Source organism: Xenopus tropicalis, chromosome 3 (genome assembly GCF_000004195.4).
Source record: "Xenopus tropicalis strain Nigerian chromosome 3, UCB_Xtro_10.0, whole genome shotgun sequence".
Lineage (NCBI taxonomy): Eukaryota > Metazoa > Chordata > Amphibia > Anura > Pipidae > Xenopus > Xenopus tropicalis.
In genome coordinates this window covers 94,580,774-94,607,263 of record NC_030679.2, presented here as the reverse complement: position 1 = coordinate 94,607,263, position 26,490 = coordinate 94,580,774, and the positions used below count along the sequence as shown (strand labels likewise).

The 26,490-nt window shown below is 40.3% G+C and overlaps 1 protein-coding gene across 1 annotated transcript; it reads left to right on the top strand.

Annotated features, from left to right (window-relative positions):
• Positions 1-3,694: 3,694 nt before the first annotated feature.
• On the top strand, positions 3,695-25,697 carry snx22 (sorting nexin 22). Its single transcript, NM_001016632.2, is given in 7 exon segments — positions 3,695-3,968; positions 14,766-14,849; positions 17,936-18,040; positions 19,272-19,366; positions 22,603-22,632; positions 24,022-24,089; positions 24,893-25,697. Coding segments are annotated over 7 exon segments (582 nt in total). The 5' UTR covers positions 3,695-3,905; the 3' UTR covers positions 25,030-25,697.
• The last annotated feature ends 793 nt before the right edge of the window (positions 25,698-26,490 follow it).

Genomic DNA, 26,490 nt, shown 5'->3' with positions numbered 1-26,490 from the left:
TACTCAAGAAAAGGTAAGGAAATTAATTATGTCTGACTGTGTCTCTAGAGCTCCTGTTCTGGGCTGTGGGCTAATGTTTTTTTGACTCTCCATCCTTTTCTTAATAAGTAATTATTCTATTATTGTTATTATAATTGTTCCATTATACCCTTTGTTATTTTGCCCCACCTAATGAGGTAACTCTTGGTTAGAGAGCACTGGCTTGTGGCTTAGTCCTTGGTTATGTCGCTCTGGAGCAGTTACCTAATGCAGGACTCCTACCACATAGATTGTCCAGAGACAACCTGCAGTACATCCTGCACTGACTGACATATGTGCATATTTCATACCTTTAATGATACTGCGCGGGGTAAACCTACACTCCTACATGCTGTTCTATATTTATGGTGAAGCAAATACAGTATATAGGGACACATTCTGTAAATATAAACATTTAAAGTTTTGTTATATTTTATTCAATATGCCCAAAATATACATTGCATGTGTCTGTAAATCTGTTTAACAAATATTCTCCCTGGCACAAATAGTAACATTGTAAATTAAATTAAAAAAAGACACACATCCATCAAGTTCAACCGTTTATGCCTATATATAACCTGCCTAACTGCTAGTTAATTCTGAGGAAAGCAAAAAATCCCATTTGAAGCCTCTCTAATTTGCCGCAGAGGGGAATAAAATTCCTTCCTGACTCCAAGATGGCAATCGGACCAGTCCCTGCATCAACTTGTACTAAAAGCTATCTCCCATAACCCTGTATTCCCTCACTTGCTAAAAACCAATCCAACCCCTTTTTGAAGCTATCTAGGGTATCAGCCAGTATGACTGATTCAGGGAGAGATTTCCACAACTTAACAGCTCTCGCTCTAAAAATCCTTTCCAAATATTTAGACAGAACCTCCTTTCTTCTAATTGGAATGGGTGCCCTCGTGTCTGCTGGAAGGACCTACTGGTAAATAAAGCATTAGAAAGATTGATATATGATCCCTTTATATATTTATACATAGTTAGCATATCCCACCTTAAGCGCCTCTACTCCAGTGAAACAACCCCAACTTGCTAGTCTTTTCCCATAACTGAGACTTTCCATACCCTTTGCCAGCTTAGTTGCCCTTCTCTGGACCTTCTGTAACTCCATAATATCTAATTGGAACACTGGAGACCAAAACTGCACAACATTTTCTAGATGGGGGAATAAGTGGCTGCATTTTATTACATCCCAGGTGCAGGACCCTACATTTATCCTCATTAAATCTCATCTGCCACTTAGCTGCCCAGATTGCCAGTTGGTTAAGATCCTGCTGCAAGGATGCCACATCCTGGATAGAATTGACTGGGCTGCAGAGTTTTGTGTCATCTGCAAATCATCTGATACATTCTGCAAATCATCTGATACATTGCTTATAATACCCTCCCCTAAGTCATTAATGAACAAGTTAAACAAACGTGGACCCAATACAGAACCCTGAGGGACCCCACTGAGAACCTTACTCCAAGTAGAGAATGTACATTAACAACCACCCTCTGTACCTGATCCTGTTATTAGTTTCCTATCCAAGTGCAAAAGACTTCACTAAGACTAAAAGACCTTAGTTTAAAAGCAGTCATTTGTGGGGAACGGTATCAAATCCTTTGGCAAAATCCAAATAGATCACATCTACTGCATCCCCACTGTCCAACTTCTTACTAACCTCATCATAAAAAGCAATGAAGTGAATTTGTTGAAGGCAGGAGAGTAGAGGATTACACTTACCCAGCAAGAGCCTAATGATCTATAGAAAGCAGAAATCCAGACTAATATGGTACATAGCACATCCACTGTATTAGACTGAAAAGTGGGCATTTATTATTACACCTTATTTATACATATAGCATCTTTTTTAATCATTGAGTATTTTTATAGGCTACAGGAAATGTATGCACTTTTTGATCAGTTATTATAGGGCATGGAAGCTTCCTTTTTAAGCAGTATTTGTTATGTTACTTGGTTGGGGAATGCCCTTCCTAGTGATGTTGTAATGGCAGATTCTGTTTATGTCTGAAAATGTAAATCGCCGGTGGGATGGCATACGCAGCAGCGCGATTTCAGTGAAATCGCAGAAGTTTCCTCTCAAGGCAACTTCCGCAATTTCACTGAAATCGCGCTGCCGCGTATGCCATCCCACCGGCGATTTACATTTTTGCCAGTGGGATGGCATTTCGGGGAGATTAGTCACCCGCGAACAGGGAGATTTGTTGCGAGCAACTAATCTCCCCTTGTGCCAGAGCTCTAAGAGGGGCCTGGATGATTACTTAACAAGCATAGTATCCAAGGTTATTTTGATACTATAATCTACAGTTAGTACTGATGTTGGTATATATGGTTTATGTATGTGAGTGTATACATAGGTAAGTATAGGTTTGTGTGTGCTGGGTTCACTTGGATGGGTTGATCTTGATAGACTCTTGTCTTTTTTCAACACTATGTAACTATGTAACTACAGAATTAAAGTTTTCCCATCATTTTATTACCTTAATCATTATCAATAAAGTTATATTTTGATTATGTATTCATTATAGTCCATCTCAAATTAACAGGTTTAACTCCACTAACAAAACATAACTTGGATACTGAATGCTCATGAGTTTTCCCCAAAATGGACTAACATTAAGAAGAATTCCAGTCATGTTATGACCAATGATTAGTTATCATTATTGGTAGGGACCCAAAGATTATTTAACTATCAGAGTGTGTGTGTGTAAATAATAGCGGTTTGTGGTTGGTTTGTATACAATTATCATACAGTTTTTAAGGAAATTATCAAGCTGTTTGAAATGACTGTGTAACCAGATTAGAGGTTCCTGAAGAATGGACCCAATGATTGATGAATGGCATGTCTGGTGGCACAGGGCCACTTACTGTGCTCATCCCTCTCTGCTGCCCTGCCAGAGCCCATTTCTGCAGTTATGCTGAGATGCATCAGCCTAGCTCCCATTATATGTAGCGCAGTCTTTGGGCTATGGCCCTGCGCTATAATAAAGTTATACATATACATTCAGGCTGCCAATCCGCCCTGTGGGGCCTTACCCTTACTCCAATTTTGTAAATAATGCATTTTTTGTACAATTTTACCCCAAATAGTTGTTCCATTTTATTTGGATTAGCAGTAGCACATATGAACCATGCCAGTTCAAACATTTTACATCTTGAAGCCGATGGCGTTAATCCTGTCACAGTCCAAAAGATGGGGAAACATTGATACTCCAGCTTTTTGACATTCAAACCTAAGGCTCCACAGCAAACAGAAAAGTGACGCTCTCTAATAAGCCAGTCAGCTGTAAGATGTGTATTTGTCACTGAAGGAGACAGCTGTACTCTCCCCTGGTACAAAGAGGCTACAGAAAGACATGCATTTCTAAAGAAATCCCAGAAGATGGGACAGTTCGCCTCCGAGCAGGACGCCAAGCTACTGAGCCCGTATGTGGCAGCCACACTGACTGCCAGCAGCAGGCCTGCCCGGGTAGGATAATAGGGAGTGGGAGTAGTGGGGGAGGCTGCTCTTATGCAGAAGTGCACATGAATGGAGCCGGGGCGGGACACTGCAGGCAGTGTAGGGTTACTAAGTTTCAAACAGCTGAAGAGGGCACACAACATAGGCTGGGGGGGGCGGGGTGCCATGAATACCTTACATGTTGGACCCCTGGGCACTCTGGCCCCTTGCTGACCTGATGGGAAGGGCTGCCCGGCCAGACTTGGACTCATCTGCGCAGCGATGCGGTTAAGGACTCCAAACAGATTGGTTCGGATTTTTGTGATCGTCCTGTGAGTGGATTCCTGCCATGGCGACACTCTGAGCTTCATCCCCACTGAGCTCCTTCCCTCAGTCCGCTCAGCCGGTTGCAAAGAGGTTTCTCCCCGGTGCAAGAGCATGATCGACGTATACATCCCGTCAGTGGGGCATCAGGTGTACAAGTCCGACAAGACTCACACTGTAAGTGCATAGGGAGAACTGCCGGTGTGTCTGTATGAGAGCTGCCTCAGGCTGCCAACCTTCATTGTCTCTGTCCCTGGCTGGGGAATGACAAGCAGCAGCGATAGCCCCCACTTTAGCCCCATTAGCCCCACAGCACTGTGCGAGCATTAGAATAGCCCGGAATTATTCAGCTGCTTGTTTGACTCAATTCACATTGGGAACAAGATCTCTACATAAATGAACTGATAAGTGCAATACATCAGAAAGTTTCCTAATCAGGTGTCAGGGTGTTTAGGTGCATGGCATTGCCTGTGCTGTAGAGCAGCAGGGTGATATTTCTCTGTTGGGTGGGAAATGTTACATGGGCTTGTGAATGTGTTGTCTCTGGAGTAAATGCAGCAGCCTGTGCCTTATTATCTGACATATAGCAAGCCAGACCATTGTACTGATAACTGGGAGAATCCTTGTCACTTATAGACATAACACCATACCAGTTTCTGGATAAGCAACGTTTGGCCCACAGATGTCTTACTACAAGTTCCAGCAAGTCCATCTTTTGTCTGTTGAAGGATAATGGGAGCTAAAGTATCTGGAGGAACATGCACTAGGCACAGGGCAGTTCTAAGAGGTTGTTGAGGGGACAGCTATCTATTGCAGGGCCCCCATATTGATGCAGAGGCTATAAGTATGTGATTCTGCATTCAGCATGGGGTCCCTCGCTGTCCTGCTCCAATGTAGCAGCCCCAATTTGGCACTCTCTCATACACAATAGTTTCTAAATATTCTATTGAATTAGGGGTAACCATGTTTTTTTCTACAATCTTTTGTTCATTATTGTTTAGATTTATAATAACTATTTATTTATTTATAATAACTATTTTAGGCTACTGTGATGTGTATACTGTAGTTATAACCAACTTAAAACCACTTGCATAGGTTTTGAAACTGGGAGGTCAGGGGAGACAAATTTCCCTCTGGTTCCGACTGCTGATGCAGGTGAGCTGCCGGGGGGCAAAATGGTCTACTATGGCATTTGCCACATTGAATTGCAATGTCAGGATTTAAAATAGTTACTAGAATTAAGTTGATATTGAAGAGTACAAAAGCAAGAGAATACATTTATTTTAAAGTGTGAGAATTGTCTGAGGCCCCAAAGTACCAGCAAGAGGGCAGAATGCAACTCCCAACTGTTTGGCATGTCTGATCTATAGCCTACGCCAAGCAATCCAGCTGTGTGTGTGTATGAATCACAACTCCCAACACCCCCAGACACTGAAGTTTTAGTGACATATTTTAAAGGCTGTTTTTGGGTTGATAGTAATATCAAAGTATTGAGGTTCTTTAGCATTGTCAAACATCAAACATGGGTTAACCCAGACCGGTTTTTATGTACATTAACCATGCAGTGTACTTTGAACAGTGACCGTGCAAGATCTCGCTGGGTAGGAAGCAAGTGCCTGTGCAGCACTGATTACTGACAAAGATCCAGTTTAGTTTGTAATAGTTGCAGAGAACCCCAGCCCAGACTGAATCCCCTCAAGTGACTAAATAAAGTGGCCATTCACGTTTAGATTTTAGTCTTCTTCCATCGAACATTCAGATATCGATTGTAGGTTTAAACGCAACAACGTAAAACTAATATTCAGACTGAAATTGTACAATAAAGCCCTAAAAATAATAAATTGGAGGATGTTCTAAACATAAAATAATTTGCAGACACCAATCGTACAAAGTGACATCCCAGGAATGCATTGTAGGTCCCCCAAGGATATTGTCAGTGACACGATACATGCACAGATTTTACTGCTATCCAACCAAAATTTTCTAAACTTTTCGATCGACTAAGCAACCAATTGTCATGGTACAAAAATTATTGGGACTATAATTCAGAGCCCACACACGACCCAATAATTGTTTTGTACGATTATATTGGTGTGTGTCCAGCTGGGATTTGATTGTGTTGGATTTTTGTTTTGAGAGATACAGGCAGAAAAAAGTTACTGGCTGCTGATACTTTAGCAGGCAAGGGCTACAAGCAGGCCTGGATTTGTGGCGAGGCAACAAAGGCCCGGGCCTGGGGCGGCCTGGTGACCCCCCCCCCCTACTGCTCCGTATGGGAGTTTAAAAGTTCACACATGCGCGCTCACGGCGGGGGGGGGGTTGTGTTCGCACATGCGTGTGGGGGGCTCACAAAGGGAGTGGCCTTGGGGCACCCCAATTTGAAATCCGGCACTGGCCACAAGCACAAGTGCTGCAATACTAACATAAAAATTATCCCTCATCAACACCATGAGGGTAATAATCTCTGTCACTGACCAATGGCAGCTAGTGTTTCAATGTGATCTTTCTTTGTATGTTTACATAGGGGTGCACCATCATATCTGAGGGTTCCTGAACAGTTGCAAAGCCATGGAATCTGACAAGCCAGCTCTTGCTAATAGCAGCCAGCTTTCAGCAGAACTTACCCTGTGAGACCTATGGTATACCTAATGTTGCATATTTTAGCCAGCAGAGACAGCCTGACATGTTTCTGTGCCGCCTGCCTTTCACATAAATGGCACTTGTGACGGGCAGTTTTCAGCAGATAGTACACATTGTTTTCAAGATGAAAACCACCTGTTACCTATGGTTTCTATTCATGTGAATGACAGGTGACACAGAGGGGAATCACAGACTCTCCAAGTGATTACCTGCACTCACACCCGATATCAATTTTCCTTGCTCTGCGCTCAATGGATGAGAAGTTACTGAATCCCTCTCTTTGTTACATCAAATGGACTTAGTTACCAAGGCATTTGAAATTTATAAGTCTCAAGTGCCCTAGTAACCAAGTCAATTTGGTGCAACAGAGGTTAATCAAGCATTCTATGCCAGCTGAAATATACTGGTGGAGAAATGCTACATGCAACTTTACCTTAAAGTGATACTGACACTAAAATAATACTTTTCAAAATATTAATGTACATTAATACCTATAGGTCATACTGATCACTTTTCACTGACAGGGCTGCTTTTGTAATAATTGTTACTTGAAGTTCCTAAACCTGACTTCTTCCAACCTGACTGTCCCTTCTCAGCCTGTCAGTTACAGCTTCTAATGCTAATGGACTCCTTCTGCACAAATATGGCAGCCCCCTCATAGAGGAACATGGGGGATCAGATAGGAAATGTAAAAGCATTTGGAAAATACTTTTATGGAAAAATTATTAATGGCATGTTAAGATGTTATGATAGATGTAAAAAAAAGCTTTTATTTCTGGTGGCAGTACAGGTATAGAACCCATTATCCAGAATGCTCGGGATCAAGAGTATTCCGTCTACTAAAAAATCAATAAAATGCTAATCAAACGCAATAGGATTGTTTCGCATCCAATAAGGATTAATTATATCTTAGTTGGGATCAAATACAAGGTACTGTTTTATTATTACAGAGAAAAAGGAAATCAATTTTAAAAATCTGAATTATTTAATTAAAATGGAGTCTATGCGAGAAAGGCTTGCCATAATTCGGAACTTTCTGGATAACGGGACTCTGGATAACGGATCCCATACCTGTATCTGGAATCTAGCTGTAGGGTCACTGGCACTTAACAGGGTTAAATCTGCTGGTTTGCTGAAGGCAAGCTTTAGTGAGTTGGAGCCCAATCTACAGCCTGCCAGGTTTGAGGCAAAATCAGTAGAACACTCACCCAGTGACTTACATCGAACCGTAATGTGAATTTAAGGCTGTGATAGACGGGCAGATTAGTCGCCGCGCGACCATTCTCCCGAAAATCCCACCAGCTAGAATGTAAATCGCCGGTGGGATGGCATACGCAGCGCCAAAATCGTCAAAGTTTCCTCTCAAGGCAACTTTGGCAGTTTCGGCAAATCGCGGCGCCGCATATGCCATCCCACCCACAATGTACATTCTAGCCAGTGGGATGACATTTCGGTGAGATTAGTTGCCCTGCGACAAGGGAGATTTGTCGCGCGGCGACTAATCTCCCTGTCTGTCACAGCCCTTAGAGTATTTAAACTCAATTAGTCAGATTAGGATCATACAAATCTTGCACAGGCTGACCCAATTATCCCTAATGATTTCACTGGGGACTGGGCGGGCAGGAAATTCACATGCCTGTCAAAATCTCCAGACCAGTGGAGATGAGGCCAGTGGGTGGCATGCCGCCCTCGAACTTTGCCTGCCCACAAATCTCGGCCTGGGTAAAAATTAATCAAGTGAAGACTGTAACCCTTCAATATTAGGTTGAAATGGCTTACTTATACTTATATGGGTACAGCCCTGTACTATCTTAGCAGGCTTTAACAGGTTTAACCCTTGTAGCAAGTTAGTAAGGTTAGAAAGTTACACCAATCCACAACCCTTACACTGAAGGGATAGCTAAGTGTTTAGACCAAATTAACTGAATAATATCAAAGAGAGGAGACCAATAGACCAAAAGCAGCAGTTACAATCTTTTCTTTCCCACATTGTAAAGAAAGGAAAGTGGGATTGATTATAGATTTTGTTGATATCCAATTGCTGGGATATAAGTTATTATACAATTATTATATATAGTAATTATATAGCCCCAAGGGAGTTTCTCATGGCAGCAGTGCCTCCAAGTGCAATGTGCAGTTTCAGCCAAAGGCTGCCATATTGTTTACTAAGAATGCAGGGTGTTTTGCCCACAATGCTGGTGAAACTGCAGTTACAAAGGGAGGTTGGCTGTTGGATATTGGACAGAATGGTGCTGACAATCTTATAAGTTGGGATGTTTTCATTTCCAGCACTCAGTGTTAAAATGATTTCTGCATGTGATTCTATAGCTGTCCGCTGCAGGTATCGAAGCTGCTGTGGGAACACTTGAGCTACCACCATCTTCAAGGTGGCTGTAGCTTTAGGGTTCCCTTGGATCAATATGTGCATTTGTGCAAGATTTGGAAAAGGAGACAGGGCGGGCATGCTGGCAGTGAGTGTATGCTGGATGCAAGTAGCTTAGTGTCAATTTCCACAATAATTGCGCCCCTGTTTGAGTGAAACTGGGGTTATGATCATAAATGAGTGCTAATAAGTCATCTACACATAAAAAAAAAAATCACCACACTGGGAATTCACCATACCATACTTTTTTTGTAATATCTGTTAATTTAAATATCTTGAGCTCAGTATAAATTGACATTCTACCTTTGTTTTTGGTTCACATGGGGAAAAAAAAAATTAAACTTGCCAGTGCGTAACCCTTTTCTGATTGCAGAGTATGAACTCGTTTTCAGCAGATGCATTAACTACACAAAATGAGTGACTTTTAGGATAGATAATTTCAGCACAAATGAAATGAAACTTTTTTCAGACAGATCCACGCCTCAGTGTGTCTTGGCAGAGTAGGTCATGTAGACTGGTAACAAAATCTATTCTCATTGTTTAGTAAGTGAAACCATACAATCCTAGCAGCATTCTAACAGAATGGGCAGGAACCAGTATTGGTGGAGGTGGAATCTGCTCAATCCTAGGGGCAAATTAAATGTGGGGGTGGGGTGAAAAGGTTATGGGGTCAGGTTCCAAAAAAACAAAAATATGCATTAGCTGTATAGATGTTATTTATGTGTATGCTCCATCTATAACAGTGCTGTCCAACTTCTGCGGTGCCGAGGGCCGGAATTTCTCTAGCATACATGGTGGAGGGCCGTTAATGGAAGCCAGTTTTGACCACTCCCCTTTTTGAAACCACACCCACTTCAAACCACACTTATTTTATCACAATGGTGGTAGCACAGCAAAATCCCAAATGCTTGGTGCTTACTGTGGGGATATCAACCATCATTCATATGTGAAAGAATTATGTCATATTAAGATATACCCTTAAATTCCATATGCCTCCTCCTCCCCTGTGTATAGCAGAGCAATCCCCAGTACATAATTACACACTTTAGGGACCATTTAATGGCTATTTCCAACTGCTAACAAACTCCCACAAACCCCTGCCAGGTTCACCTCCCACAAGCAGCATAGGGCAAGCAGAGTATGGCACACACAGGCAGCACTCTACCTTTCCTATGCTGTCTGTGTGTGCCCTACTCTGCCTGCCCTACCCTGCCTGTGTGTGCCATACTCTGCCTGCCCTACCCTGCCTGTGTGTGCCATACTCTGCCTGCCCTACCCTGCCTGTGTGTGCCATACTCTGCCTGCCCTACCCTGCCTGTGTGTGCCATACTCTACTTGCCCTATGCTGGGTGTATGTGCCATACTCTGCCTGCCCTACCCTGACTGTGTGTGCCATACTCTACCTGCCCTATGCTGGGTGTATGTGCCATACTCTACCTGCCCTATGCTGGCTGTATGTGCCATGCTCTGCCTGCCCTACCCTGCCTGTGTGTACCATACCCTCCCTGCCCTATGCTGCTTGTGTGTGCCATACTCTGCCTACCCTATGCTCCCTGTGTTAGCCATACTCTGCCTGCCCTACCCTGCCTGTGTGTACCATACCCTCCCTGCCCTATGCTCCCTGTGTGTGCCATACACACAGGCAGCATAGACCAGGCAGTATCTACATAGGTACCTACAGTACCTATGTCTGAGGTGTGAAGAAGTGAACAATGGGGGTGATTACAGCCTGAGCCTGAGGTGTGAACACTGCAGGGGGTGAACAATGTAGGTATTAAAAGGTGTGAAAAACACAGGGGATTACATTTGTAAACAATACAGGAGGATTACAGCCTGAGAACAATGCAGGGGGCCAGTTAATCTCAGTACTGATACCATTTAAAGCTTACTCAAAGGTAGGCCATCAAAGCAGCCAGACAGGTGGGGGGCCACACAGAGGGGGGTCGGGGGCCGCATGCGGCCCGCGGGCCGCCAGTTGGACAGCACTGATCTATAACATTGAAGCATGGTTTATGTTTTCAGGAAAACATTACCTCTTATATCATTCAGTGTGCATGGGGCGCCCTTTTTCTGGAATCTCTTGTCTCATATTTTGGCACTCAAATTACCAAATTAATGTAGGTTTGAATAAATGGGTGCATCAAGCATTATTTTTTCTTATTATTATTTTCTTGTTTCTTATCATTTGTGCAACAAGAATATAATAAATGATACACTTTTCAGCAGGCACATTACATACATTGGTGTGTTTGGCAGTGCAGTTACCAGTTACGCACCCATGTGATCAGATTCATTATGTGGAATAAGAGCAGCAGGAGTGGAGGAATATTAATTTATTCATGCATTGTCCTTGCCCATAATATGCCATGTATATATTAAACAATCTTCACGGGCACATAAAGCATTTTCAGCAGGGTATCCCCTTGGAATTTAATGGGCAAGCAACACCCCTAACATGTAAAACGTGGACAGAAAGGTGCTGATCCTTTTCTCCCTGAGCACCAGGCTTACCTTATCACAGGCTGACAAGGGTGTGCTTCCTGATCCATGTACATATTCCCACAATATTCTGGGTGAAGTTTGGGAGGTGACAAAAGATTTTCTTCCAGATATGAAAGCACCAGTTTGCAAAGTCCATGCCAGGACATCATAAAAGGTTGAAATAGCTGTGGATCTGGTAGGGATATTTGACATTACTTACTTTGCTCCAATGTTTTAATTTGTCTGTATGTGTCACCAGTAACTGTAATTAGGGAAAATGGGATGTAGGTTTCCTAAATACTTGCTAGTCACAAAGAGATCAATGTGTCCTAATGCACAGCTCAGTTATAGTTATAGTGAGACTTGGTTTGATATCAGCAGTGGAAGCACCTTTTTTAAACAGCTAGCTGCATGAGATTGTATCTCCCATGATGTCACATTCATAATCAAATATGCCTGTGTGCAGGCAGCGTGCACCAAATCCACTATTATGGGATCAGGCCGAAACCCAAATCCTTCGTTAAAGGTTTGGCCGAATACCGAACCAAATCTGAATCTTAGTTTGCATATGGAAATTAGGATAAGTAAGGATTAAAGAGAGCTGTGTGTGTGAAGCACATGGAGAAAAAAATTCAACTTCTGTGTTTGTGTGACAAAATGTCACCTGCTGAAAAGGCCGAATCCTGACCGAAGCAAATTCTGTATTCAGTGCATCCCTGACATATATAGAGGCATATATACAGTTGTGGTAAGATATACCTAAGGATTTAAATAGCTAACAGATATATACAAGGGGTACTTGCTTAGAATGGATGCAACATGAAAATGTTTGAGACCTTCAGTCTTATTAGAAATCCAGACAGCAACTGGAGGTGCCATGGTGGCCATACAGATATTGTTGTATACACTGGAGTTAAATATAAGACTGATCATTTGGCATTTACTTTGATGTATTGTTTATATAAAGCTTGCTATCTTGAAGATATATTCATTTGTAGAAAAGATAGGTCAGTGGAATTTTGTTTAGGATATCTTGTTCGATCGATAAATATGGAATGTTAATATCTGTCATAATCATTTGATTCATAACACACACAAATTATTGCATGAAATCTTGTATCTGATGGTAGTATCGGTATATGTACAGCGGACAGTATCGCAGGCAGGTATTCCTTTAGCCAAGATGTGCGCCTGGGGTTAGATTCAAGATTCCAGAAGTTCTAAAACAGCAGGTGCTTGGATGCATCTGCACATCTGTCACATTCATTGGCTTGACTAGTCTGATAGTGTCAGCTGTACAAACAAGAGGATTTGTACTGGATTCCACTGTGAGCCTACTGCTCTAATCTGCATTTTTGTAGAGTCAGTTGCTAATATACACACTAGCGCACAAAATGCTGTGTTTAATCAGCTATGCACTTATAAGGCGTTCTTAAAAGTACATTTGGCCTAAAATAGCTTGGACGAGATAACTTTGAGGACTGTAAGACCAGATGAACACACTTACCGCCCCCAGCCAGCCCCTGTTCTGCTTACCCATTATTCCCACCTTCTGATGGGCCAACCAAAAGCTTTGCATATTTATATAATTGACCCTATAAGTTTGTCTCTCATCACATACAGACAGCTACATTAGGATTTCTTCATCATATTCAAACTGCTGTATGAATACTGTGCAAATAGATCTCCTTCCATGTTGGTGGCATGGCATGCTTATCCACCAACAGATTTGTAACCTGTTGTTATTATTGTTATTAACAACACATATTTATAACATCTGCCAATCTATTTCTACAACACTGTTTAATAAATGGGTGTATACATTAAAATACAGATTATATAGAAAAAAAACCCCATTAACCTATACAAGAAGTATAGGGAGCCCTACCAAAGAAGTCAGCTCTCAACCATGGCTGTAAGGGCATGCTGGGGATTGTAGTTCAGAATCAGGTAGACATTTGACATTAATAATTGATATTTTACCCAAGCAGACTGGTGGATTTTCACCAAAAAATGCTTATGTTTATATTTCTACACCAAATCTGCACTGTGTACGTAGTGACAAGCAGAACTCAGAGCTGTCAACTCTTCTGAATCACGCAATTTGTCTGCCCACCCTCCTGGTCTCCCAGCACAATATGTGCATGCTGTTTTAACTCCTAGAACATACTAGTATACAAGTATAAGGTCGACAGCTATGAGATCCCATTCATTATTGTCAATGCACGTGGGACAGGTGTGAGGTGTTATGCCAGCTGAGGAAATGCAATGTGAGGCATAAGCCTTTTTTATGTAAGCATATTTGCTATATTCAGTGACACTGTGCTTTGTATACACACACACCTACCTACCTACCTCTCACTGTGCTAGGTTTATGAGAAATCTGAGTTTAGTAACCATACCAGTTGCAAAGTAACTTACGGTATATTGGCCACACTCAGGCTGATTTGGCCAAACACTTCAGCTATTTCCATTCCAGAAGTGCCAACCCGGATCCCATTCTGACAAGCAGCCTGGCAGGGTCAGGCAGGAGAATATAGATTAAAGTTAGGACAAACTCCACTAATCACCAATGAATTAAAAAACTTAATGTAAATTTCACTTTTTCCTCAATAAGAGTTTTGCAAAACCTGAATTTGTGATGTTATTGCTAAGTGTTTTTTTATATTGCTTTTCTTTAAATACGTTCTTCTCTGTCTACAATTGCTCAGTAGTTCATCAATTCACACGCAAGGACACAAACAGAACATTATAAATGCTTATAAATGTTTATTTTACACCACATTTTACACCATTTGGAAAATGACACCATTTGGGTCTGCAAAAATTACTGTTTTTGCAACCTACTGCACACTCTTCTTCCCTCCTATTCTTTCTTTGAGCCTGTAGATGGAAGGCAACCCCTCCCAGTTCTCAGGTAGGATAAGTGCATCCTGGAACATCCCAAATACGTTGCATAAAAGCCTTTCATATTATGGGTATTTATTTACATGTAATCCTCCTTTGTGTGACTGAAAATGGGTAACAATACAGTTCTCCTAAAAATAACACTTGGTAAGCTTTAGACAGTAGTTGCCTAATAACTGCAGTTTTGCTATGTTTTTGTGCATTGAGCTGAATGATGGTTTACCTTCTCTGACTATAATTTTTTTAATAATATTTTTCCCTCACAGTGCAGTGTGCACTCTGCATCTTCTTCTGGTTTTGTCTTTGCTGGCCCATCCTGAACAGTGGAGCAATCATGAAGGCAAGACTGTACTGCAAGCCTGTCTGAGCATGCTCCATATACAGCCACAAGCTTTCCCTTCACAGTCAAGCTAAAATCTAATGTGCTTGTAGAAGTGAGGCAATGGCTTTTGCAGCACTTTTTGGCAATAGCAGTTTGCAGCACTTTTTGGCTGATGTTGTCACAAGTATGTGCTTCACTCTAAAAGCGGGGAGTACTTACAAATCTCTTTTCTGCCCGACAGGTCTTCAGAGTGGATGTTTTGTTCAATGGGCGCAGACATACACTGGACAGACGCTATAGTGAATTTCATGCACTTCATAAACTGGTAAGGGATCTTCTCATATTTAGTGTTTGAAACCAATTGCTTGGTTACTTAGTTAAAGTCCATAAAAATGTTTGTTTTTCACCCTGTCATAAACCAGTGTACACTTGTAACCTTTCCTTGGTACTCTTGCAGAATGCATCGTATTCCAGCATATGCAGGATGCTTACTTGCTATTACAGTCCTTGGAAGTATCATTCCAACAATTTAAGCTGGAAATACACCATAAGACCGCTCAATTTGACAAAGTCGGCAAATAAGCGGATCTTACCATTTATATGCCCACCTAAGGTGGATGATGTCGGAATAATTGGATGATTTGGCCTGAGGGCCAAAAGATTGAATTACGATGGGAATAGGACCTGACGGAGCGAGGAACACATCAACGATCTGATGCAGTCCCTGATCCAATGGGAAAATCAAACCAAATTAACATCTGGCCAATTTTAGGCCAGATATTGGTCAGTTGGGCCTGTTGGGGTGCCCATACACTAGTATTTAAGCTGCCGAACCAGTCTGAGGGACCCAAAAAAGAGAAATATGGAACTGGAAATCATTGTATATTGTAGAAATCTCATTTGAGGAACTGTTTCATTATTAGACATTTATTTGAATACCTAGTGCAACAGGCTCTGTGGGGATGTGACTGAGCTGAAGTGACACTGCTGCCTGTAACAATTTGTACTGGTGACTTACAACTCCTAGGCATTGCAGTTCAGCTAAAGAACATCTAATCCTGCTCTGACCTGCTGATGTATCTGTATCTAACCACAGGCACACCCAAACTGTTTCTCTCAAGCTATTGCACATCTGCAGCTCTATCTCTCTGAACAACCTTTACCTGCTACTGAGAGATTTGGGCACTTGCAGTCCTTTGGAGGAAGGCAGTTGCACATCTCTGTACATAATAAAAGTAGCGCTAAGAGTCACAGAAGGAACATGGCTCTTGCTAAGGTGGCATGTGTTGCACAAAGTGCTCAATGCCTGTTTCTGCCAACACAGACACCACAGACATAAAACCAAAAGGGGAATACATTTATCAGTAAATGGTGATCTGGTGCAGCTGCTGTACAAACCGCAGTATGTATCTGCACATTCCAATGAGAAGTGGAACCTTCACCACATGGGATGAGTCAAAGTGATTTCCAGAGTTATTTACCAGAGAGGGAAATGAGAAGATGAGCACAGACAGGCTTCCTTTAACACCCAGCATAGAGTCTGTCTCCACTTTCTCGGAACACAAGTGCATCCCAGTTAGCCTTTTGGCATAATAAACTGTAGTAGGCACGCAATAAGGGAAACTTGGTATTCTTTCTGTTCCTCATTAGATTAAATTGAAAATTTGACTTGTTAGCTGCTCCAAAGAACTTGCTAATGTCTCCATCTAATTTGCCATGCAGTTTACTGTACAAAAGAGGTATAATATTGTGGTTCAGTTAGCATTGCTTTGTTTGTTTTTTAATACAGAGGTTGCATATTTGTAAGAATAGAGAATTTTATCATCCAAAACAAGACCACTGTTAGAGACACCCCTGTCTCAGGATTCGGGGCATTCTGTATTCTCTCCTTTTAGAAAAAATTGCCCTGGCCCAGGGAAAAAGTAGAGCCATGCTGTAATTTTACTTACCTTTCCCAGGCTTTCCGCACTTGCACAGTTTAACTAAAGAAGCACCGACTCACCGATTTACTGAAGGAATTGTTTAATAATTGATTTAGACTTTCCTTCTCCCTTAAGGGACTGATGGGGGAGCTTTGTCGCCAACTGGCAAAAAAGTGGCAGAAAACACTGGCCCCTCATTCAGTTCAGTTATTTGAATCACTGCATGTGAAAATGCCATCTTCCACATTTTTAGGGCAAATACCAGGAATTGCCTCATGTAAAGTGTTATGATCTAAATGGAGGCAGGCTTACTTGGGTGCTTGGTTGCCCTCGAGAGGCAATGCACTCTATCTATCATTGTCTTAAAGGAGAACAGCAGTCATTAATTAACATTAACATTAATATAAGTTAGAGTCACTGCAGAGGCCTCCCCCCCCCCCACCCAGTACCACACCACTGCTCACACAACTCACATTAGAGAGTGATACAATTTACTAGTGTTTACTCATGAATAAATAGAATTAATACACTATATTATTATACTACGCTATATATAATACACTATATTTATTATACTATATACACTATATTATTGTTCCTTTTTTTATCCTTTCTTCCTACTCCTATTCTGAATAATCCCCAGTAGAGGGCACTCCATAATTAGAAATCATTACATAAAGCTTGAAAGCTTGGATCATTTAGAGTGGGGATTTTTATGGCTGAACACATAATTTTATATTAATATAGTTAGAGGTGATTGTAGCCAGTTTGAATAGTAAATCATTTTGTTTGCTATATTTCCATAATGTTTAAACGCTGAATTTATGGGATACTTGTACCATTGCATAGGTTAATTGACATATACTGGCATTGTCGGGATTGTTAAATAAGAAAGTTGGTGGGGTGGGTGTGCCCACACTGCTGTAATTTCTAAGCATGTCCATATAGCTGCCCTGTATTTAATGGCAGTTATAAACAGGGGTAAATACAGGTCTCCACTGATTTGCCTGGGGCTCATACCATCACTAAAACAATATGCTGTACATAAGAGCACCAAAGAACATTATGTGCTGCTGCTTTGCCTATAACAGGGATGCCGCCGTTTTTTTCATTTTGAAAAAAAAAATCTTATAAAGTTCAAAAACATTTTTAACAGCCCTTTTTATTTTAGTGCCTCTACAGCCCCCCAGTGTCCTTAAAACCATCTTGCAGCCTTGTAAATTGGCTGCCAGTCTCTTCACCAAAACCCTCCAATTGTGGCTATGGCAGCCTTCCAGGATCCCCAGCCAAGGGTCTTACGTTTACCCAGGGGGTGGCCACACTTTACCAATATAGGGGCTACTTTTAGTTTTAGCAAACTTATCACCTCTTCTATCTGCTCATCTTCCTGCCCGCCAGTTAATGTTATGCATGCACCAAAGCTAAATCTTAGTTTTCTTATTCTGGCCTATGGGCCTTGTAAGAGCAGCATATTATTTTATTTTCACAGCTGAAGAAGACTTGCAAAGTACCAGACTTTCCACCAAAACGAGTCCCAAATTGGATGCCCAAAGTTCAGGAACAGAGGAGACAGGGACTAGAGGCCTATATACAGGTAGGAGAGTGTGACTGTGAATTGGGAGTGGGTAGGTGGTACGGGCTATCATAGGAGATGGCAAAGAAGAATGAGCCATTACTTAGCACAGAAATTATATCTCTTATGCCAAAATGTTCTTTGAATTTTGTTAGTAAAGCCACCAATTCTCTTCAAAAGGCATAAACAGTTTTTGGCAACAAAGACTGCTCTTCTAAGAACAATGTAAATACATTTTTTGTTTCAAGTTCTGCAAGGTAACACTTTTTACACAACTAATATAGTGAACTATGAACAATAGCACGACCTTCTGGTCATTTTGGTTAACTTGCTACACTTCACTAAAAATGTATTAAGGAAGTGACAAAAGGAACATCTCGTGCTGGTGCTGTGCTTAGATTTCTAAGCCAGAGCAGCATCACAAGACTTTCCTTATCTGACAAAATGTCGTTTTTACTGTAGCCAGTTGCATGCCAGTATTAGCATTTACAGCAGGGGTAGGGAACCTATGGCTCGGGAGCCAGATGTGGCTCTTTTGATGGCTGCATCTGGCTCGCTGCCAAATCTTTAATAAAAAAAATAACGGGGGGCTGCGGCCTGCACTCAGAGGATAGAAGACGTGTTCTAAGCCTTAGAACGCGTCTTCTATCCGCCGAGCACAGGCCACGCCCTCCTCCTCATCGCGTCCGGCATCCTTGGGACCCACCCTACCTTGCCCCGCAGCATCCGCGGCCAAACATATTGTATGGCTCTCACGGAATTATATTTTAAAATATGTGGTGCTTATGGCTCTCTCAGCCAAAAAGGTTTCTGACCCCTGATTTACAGTATTACATTTCCTTTAAAAGGGAACTGCTCAAATAATGAAAAAATAAAATGTTGCATAATAAGAACATTTGTAAGCAACCTAATACATATATCAATGCCCTTTATGTTTCTGCACTGCCTCTGCCTTTCAAAACAATGTATAGAATCCAGCTTAGTAATGAGTTAATGACACCATATAACATAGTAGGTTTGATTTAAAGAAAAAGAACCCATTACCATAATTAGAAAGGGTAGAAAGGGTATATTTTACCCTATTAGACATCTGTTGCATTGAAAATCTTTGATTTGTTAGGGTGTATATCTAATCTATGTTTATGGGGGTGGTTTCATGCCAAGTTGTATTGTGGACATTATTGTGTCATTGAGGAGATGGAGCAGATGGGGGAAGTAAGGATGTGAAGCGTTCATGTTCCTGTTGTTGCAGGGAGTATTGTGGTACAACACAGATGTTCCAAAGGAACTGCTAGATTTTCTGAAAGTCAGACACTTCCATAAAGACAAAAAGAACTGCAACTTGGGGTAAGTATCCTTTCTCTCTTCTTTATCCTTCCAGGTAGGATTGGCAGGTAGGTAGATAGGCAGGTGTGTTCTCTGAATAGAAAATGAATGTGTGGACTTTACATTCTGTAGCATCCAGAACGTCACAGCCCAGTTTGGCAGTTAACGGAGCCATAACTTGCAGCATTTTTTATGGTCTCTTTGAGCTTATTTGTCCTTTCTTCTGGAACTACTGTATTTACTAAAGGAATGCTTTCCTACTTGTTCTTGTAGAAGCTGTATTTCTACTTCTTTGCAGCACTGGTACTTGATCTGGTTAATGGTACCCATGGAAATATTTAGGTCCGGTGCCACCCTAGGCACCAGACCTATGTATGGCCCCCACATTTTATTTATTACTTGAGGTCCCCCCTCCCCCCAAGGCTGTCGTCCTAGACACAGGCCCTCTATTTCCTATATACATAAGAAATAGCAGAACTTAGGACAGTTGCCCCAGAATGATTAATTCAAAAAGAATTAAAAACAAAAAAAAACTTGGGTTGCCACCTGGGCGCTTTTTACTGACCCAGCCAGTAAATATGTTGCTTGATGCCAATGTTATTAATAGGGAAAACCACAAAACTATCGGAAGGCGGGTATTTTTTTTTAAGAAAAGGTTCCAACCCTAGATACCCCCAGTTTTTAGAACCCTCAGTTCTAAACCTGCAAATAATTTACAAATGTATTCTAATTTCCAACCACCAGGGGTCATTAATGAGCCACAAAGAGCCAGTTCTGATGGGTAAAAAGAATTGCTAATTTAAATAAAGCACATGAAGGCAGAAGTGATGAACTTACCATTATATGATATTTGACTAATGCGAGGAAATGCTATAAATGTATACATACATACATACATACATACATATATACATACATACACAATTCTGTTTTCCAAAAAGGTGGGACAATGTGAAAATGTAAATAAACAGAGAATGGGATGATTTGCAAATCATTTAAACCTTATATTTAATTGCAAACAATACAAGACTTGTATTGAATTTGATCCTGGCAGCACATTTCAAAAAATGTAGGATGAGCAACAAACAAAATGGGAATTCCTTCATCTACAGTACATTAAAAGATTCAGAGAAATCCCTGTAGGAAAGGGACAAGGCTGAAAGCCGATATTGGATGACTATAATCTTTGGGCCCTTGGGCAGCACTGCATTAAAAACTGACTTGATTCTGAAATGGAGATTACTGCATGGGCTCAGGAATACTTCCGAAGATCACTTTCTGGGAACACAGTTTAACGCTGCATCCACAAATGCAAGTTACAACTCTGCCATTCAAAGAAAGAACTATATATACCCTCTAACCTCTGGATACCCTCTAACTGTTGAGCAGTCCAAATCCTGTATCAGCCAAGAGTGGGACAACATTTAACTTTCAACACTCCAGCAACTGGTCAGTTCCAACATGGGATATGTTGTCTTTGTAAAGTTTCTAACTAAATGTAGGATCTAAATGATTTGCAAATGATCCCAGTCTCTTTTTGTTTAACATTTTACACAGTGTCCCAACTGTTTTGGAAGTGGGGTTGTATATAAACTTCTCTGCATGAACTGAAGGCATCACAGTGGTATTTTAAAGTGGGACACATGCTTTTAGTCACACAAAGGTCCAAAAAAAGTTTTTTTTATGGAAACGTCACACGTGGTATTTTGTCATCTGTGCAATATCTCCTCCTGTGCAGGAGAAAAACATCTGGAAATACCTTTCTATTTCAGGTAACTGAATAGCCAAATTCATAGTTGAATTGTGTAATCAGGCGTAAATGCTTCCTTCTACATTTATACGTAATTACGAGATTCAGTTGGTTTGAATATTGCGATACTTATCTGCAATTGTAAGGTATTTTTAGGGGATTTTGTCATCCACAAGGAAATTGATTTCGCACAGACGACAAAACATCCAGTTTTACAGAGTGAAAAATAGTTCTGAAGTTATTCTGAAGTGCTCATGTGGTTTTGTATATACGGGGCAAACCACAAAATAACCCTAAGATCAGACTCAGTGAATAAGATGAATATGAAAGTGTGATGTATAAGTTTGATTCAATAAATGTAGGAAAAACAGGAAAGCATTGAGAAAAAAAAAAAAGTAAAACACATTTGGCCAGATATTCTTTAGAGGAGAATAAATACAGCACTATTTATAAGGGGGAACTGCCCTGCAGTTACTGCCAGCATGAAATAATACAATTGTGTGACTGTCTGTAGTTCCAAGTACAACGGGACATCTATAGACTTATTTGTCTCAGAGTATTTTTCCCAAGTATGCCAAAACCAAAAATCAGTGCTTTGGTACTTAAAGGAGAAGAAAAGGCTAATAAAGAGTTAATCTCAAGCTGCAGGCATACCTTCAGTTGTCTCAATAGTGCCCTTAAGTCTCCCCATATTTCTCCCGTTCAGAACATCAGAAGCCAAACAGGAAAAAAAAACGCTGAGCTGTGTAAAGAAGATTCCCATAATGCATCTCTCCTTCCCAGACTTGGTGACTTGTTAATGTAGGCAGCGTATGCTCTCACAGCAAGAGCGTTTGGTTGCCATGGCGATTCATCGACGGTGAACTCTGTGACATACAGGTGGGGGGAGCAGGGGGGCGGCAGAGGATGATCTGTGACATGCTGTGGGGGGGGCAGTTTGTGGCAGGTGAACGGAGCGGAGGACACTCTGTGACATGCTGTGGGGTAGGGGGGGGACACTCTGTGACATGCTGGACAAGATGGCGGCGCCGTTCACTGAAACAAGTATGTAGGTTCTAGTAAGTGTATCTCTGTAAATCTTTCATTAGGCAAGCCAGGAATATAGCGTTTTTACACAGCAATAGTAGTACTATTTAATAGTGTGCTTAATAGATTTTGACTTTCCTTGTCCTTTAAGCTGATGTACTGGTGTACTCTGCAGCTGGTCCGTTGCTAGAACTGAGTAGGGTATATCTGTCTTGATATGATGACGGATAAGATCCTGCCAGCCTGACTCAGAAGCAAGCAGTGTTTGGTGCTTGTGTGCCTTTTGCCACATAGGCCAGTTGTACATATTTTGGGCAACTTCCTTTCGTAACTCATCTCCAAACTGTTTTCCGTGTATATTATATATTTTTACTATATATTGTATATAAGTTTGTATTTACATTTGTAAGCAATTTGTGATATATCCATGTGGGCCTATGTAATATAAATGTTCTAAGAATTTTATATTTTTTCCTTCTAGATCTTTAAGAGACCTCACAGCAGAGGAAAGGTAATATTAATGGGCTCTTTTCAATGGCACTGATAATAAAAATGAGGTAGAAGTGTCCTGGAACTCATCACAATTCCGCTTCCATTTAGCTTGTATTTTTAAAATCACTTATTTAATTAACAATACAAAAATATGGCAACTATGTAAATTGCTTGCTATTAAAGTAAAGCTAGAGAGTTTAGTTTAAAGTAAAAAAAAACAAAACTTATTATTAAGTATTAGACCTGGGGCCCCCTGATGATTCCAGGTAAGAAGATCTAACTATTTTGGAATCTTGCACAGTGTTTTTTGTAATTGATTTTTTTCTTCTCTGTGTTAATCAGAAAAGTATTAAAGGTGAAAACGAAATAACAGTTTATTAGAGAGTTGGGATTCATTTCTGCACAAAACCGTATTTATTTTACTAATCCTCTATACAACTATGTAAACCCCTTATGGACAAAGACAGATTCTAGGCATTTTGTCATCTAAGTTACCAATATGCACTGGGAATTATTTTTTAACCAAAATTAATATTGTAAATATTAATATTGTAATGTATTGTAATATTGTAAATGGACCCTAGCAACCAGATAGCTGCTGAAACTCCAAACTGCAGAGTTGCTGAACAAAAAGTGAAATAACTAAAAAACTACAAATAATAAAATAGCAATTTATCTCAGAATATTACTCTCTACATCATACTAAAAGTTTACTCAAAGATGAATAACCCGTTTAAGGTGCCCATACACTATACTCGTTTGGCAAGGTTGCAAACGGAGCGGATCTTTTCCCCAATATGCTCACCTTGGATGGGTGATATTGTGCTAATGCAGCTTTTTGGCCCTAGAGTCAAACTATCACATTGCAATGAAGGGGGTACAAGCAGTCAGAGTAAAGCTGGCCATACACGCACCAATGATATCGTACGAAACCTCGTTTTGTACGATATTCGGTGAGTGTATGGTCATCTCGTCGATCGGCCAGGTTAAAAGATTTTGATGGCGCCTGAGCAAAGTCTACCTTCAGGGTTGAATCAGCAGAAGAAGGTAGAATTTCTATTGTTTCTACCTCCATATCTGACGATTCAGCCCTTAACGTCAGTGGTGGGTCGGAACAAACTTTTGTACGACCAATACAACACAATACAATTCTTAATCATCCCAGAATGTGCCCTAAGTCCTTTTTGTAAGGTGTTGACATTTAAGCTAATATTGGTCTTGGTAATACAGCCTTATTTCTCTGTGTGTGTCAATAAAATGAGTGTGTGTTCTGGCACCAAACAGTAGGAAATTAACACCATAGTGTATTTCCCATGTCATTTGTAATAAGACACGTCCTCTAAAAATTGTAACTAATTGTATAATCAGAGATGTGGTTAATTGCTGTAATGCCTCTTATTTCTTGCAGATCACCATTATTACACAAAGCCGTTGTGGGGTTTTACAAGGACAATTATATATTACCACCAGAGACAGGTAATATACTAATGGGGGATATAATATGGGTATATTTGCCCATATCCTTTTAAACAGGTACCCAGTAAGGACAAGCAGCTTAATGGTTGATATAGGTAACTAGCCTTGGTTCTACAAAAGAGACTCTTGTGTAAATATAAAAAAATATATTGCAATTATTTGTAAATCATTTAAACAATATATTTAACTGCAAATAGTACAAAGACCAAACACTAACACTCAGCTGCCTTTTAACTATTTTTTTTATTAAATATAGGGTTTAAATGATTTGCAAATTATCCCATTTCTTCTATTTTACATTTTACAGTGTCCCAATGTTTTTGGAAACGAATTGCACTAAAATGTTAATTAATTTGATAAAGTAAGAACTAAAATATTGAAAACTGATTATAAAGTTTTGTAAAACTGATTATCAAGTGACCAGAAATAAATATTCAGTAAAAACACAAGATGTAGATAAGACAAGACATTACAGCTTTCTCAATTTTTCCCCTATGGCCTCCTATCTTTTACAATGGAGGCCCATGGACCAGATGCATCCTCCAAGGCAGTTCTGTAGCCCTTAGTCTGCTCATGGGATTTGTAGACTTTCTTTTTTATAACATAATCCTTTACTATAATTACATATGCACCTACTGAATTATATTTAGAGTTTAACTATCCTATGACTTGTGAAAACATTGAACAGTACTTCTGTGAAAGGCCATGTTAGGCCTTATGTTAGAGAGCCCTGTACAATCATCAGCCTGGATGCCACTGATATGTACTGACTATAAAACTGACTTTTTTTTCTTGTTTCTTAGATATCCTAGAGAACAGTGTTTTATGTGGAGTGCTGCAGGGTGTTTACCAGTGGCAGGATCACAAGCATCGTCCCACAGTCAACAGACAACCCCCTGCTACTACGCAAGTTTTTGAAGCCCAAAAGCCACAACACTGACAGAACAATATTACTAGTGCTAAAGCAGTTGTTCTATGCCCCCTTTACAGGATTGTGTATGTTTTCATTTAAATGACTGTGCGTACTAGTGTGCATTTGTACAGTGTGTATTATGATGTGGGATGTGTTCCTCAGATCTTGCAATCTGCATGCTAAACAGGCTTTGGGCTGTAAAGTTAACCTCTCCTGCAGGCCTTAAACACTGGTATGACATTCTATAGGGTCTGCCCTTCATCATGGTTTCTCATCTGTTTTTTTTCAACTAAGAAGAAACGTGTTCTATTGTTACATGTGACTTTCAACTACCCTAGTTTTACTATTAATTGGAAGGCTGCCATCTGGTAATAGAAACATTCTTAGCTATTAAAAGTAAAATGACTGTAAGAGATGGAAAGTCACAAGAAGATCTTCCAAAATCCAGCAGAAGAGCAATGAGATGGACTCTGAAATAGGTCATGAAGCTTATTAAAAATAAAAGCAATCTACCAAACACTGGAAAGAAGCAGTGGGAAAAGCTAAATGTGTACCTTTATTCTTCATTGGCAGCATGGAAGACTATTATCTGTTATTTGCTACTGGTAGGAAGGTAGAAGACAATGTATTGTTCCTTATATTTTTTAATGTATCAATATCTATTTGAAGCCTGTTGGATAAAGTTTTCAAACATACAGCATCACTCGACTATAGTATAATTCATATGTTGGCATAATAAGACATTTTAATCCATTCTCTTGTCAGTAGGACCTGCGTGGCTGTGTACAAAATACAAACTCTTGATTAAAGCACATTTTATATATTATTTATGTATAGCATAGTATTGTAAAGTACTATGCCAATTATTTCAATAGACAAAGAAATACTATTCTGCTGGAAAGACAAGGCAGAATAGAGAAATGTAATTTCGCCATAAAATGAAAAAAGTTTAACTTTAGAGGCATTTTCAGCTATGTAAGACTATACCATATTTTTATATGACCAGATAAAAAAAGTAGAGGGGCTATAAAATGTCTGTTAAGCATTATTTGAAACTCAATATATAAGATGTGAAAATGAGAATGAATGTTAAAATTGAAGCCATATGGACAGAACAGAATAAAATAATAAGACAACTGGCTAGTTAATTGTAAGAGTATTTTACAGACTTCTGCTCGAGCAAATGCTTTATTATTCAGCAGTGCTCAGTGCTACATTTTCAAGTGATGAATTTTACCACAGGCACTAAAGTGATTTCATATAAGCAACAAAACCACAATGTGCCGTTACCCTATTGGGTCTAAAGCCATGCTAGTTGGCAGCAGCAGGAAGGGCTGTATAGATTCACAAAGAGATGAGAATTCATCATTTTTACAAAGCAGTGGAAAAAAAAACCGAAAGCAAACATTTGATTGATTGCCTCGAGTTACTGCCCAGGTGCTAAATTTCCTAGTGTTCATAAATGAGTCCCAGTGCTACTGTTGAATT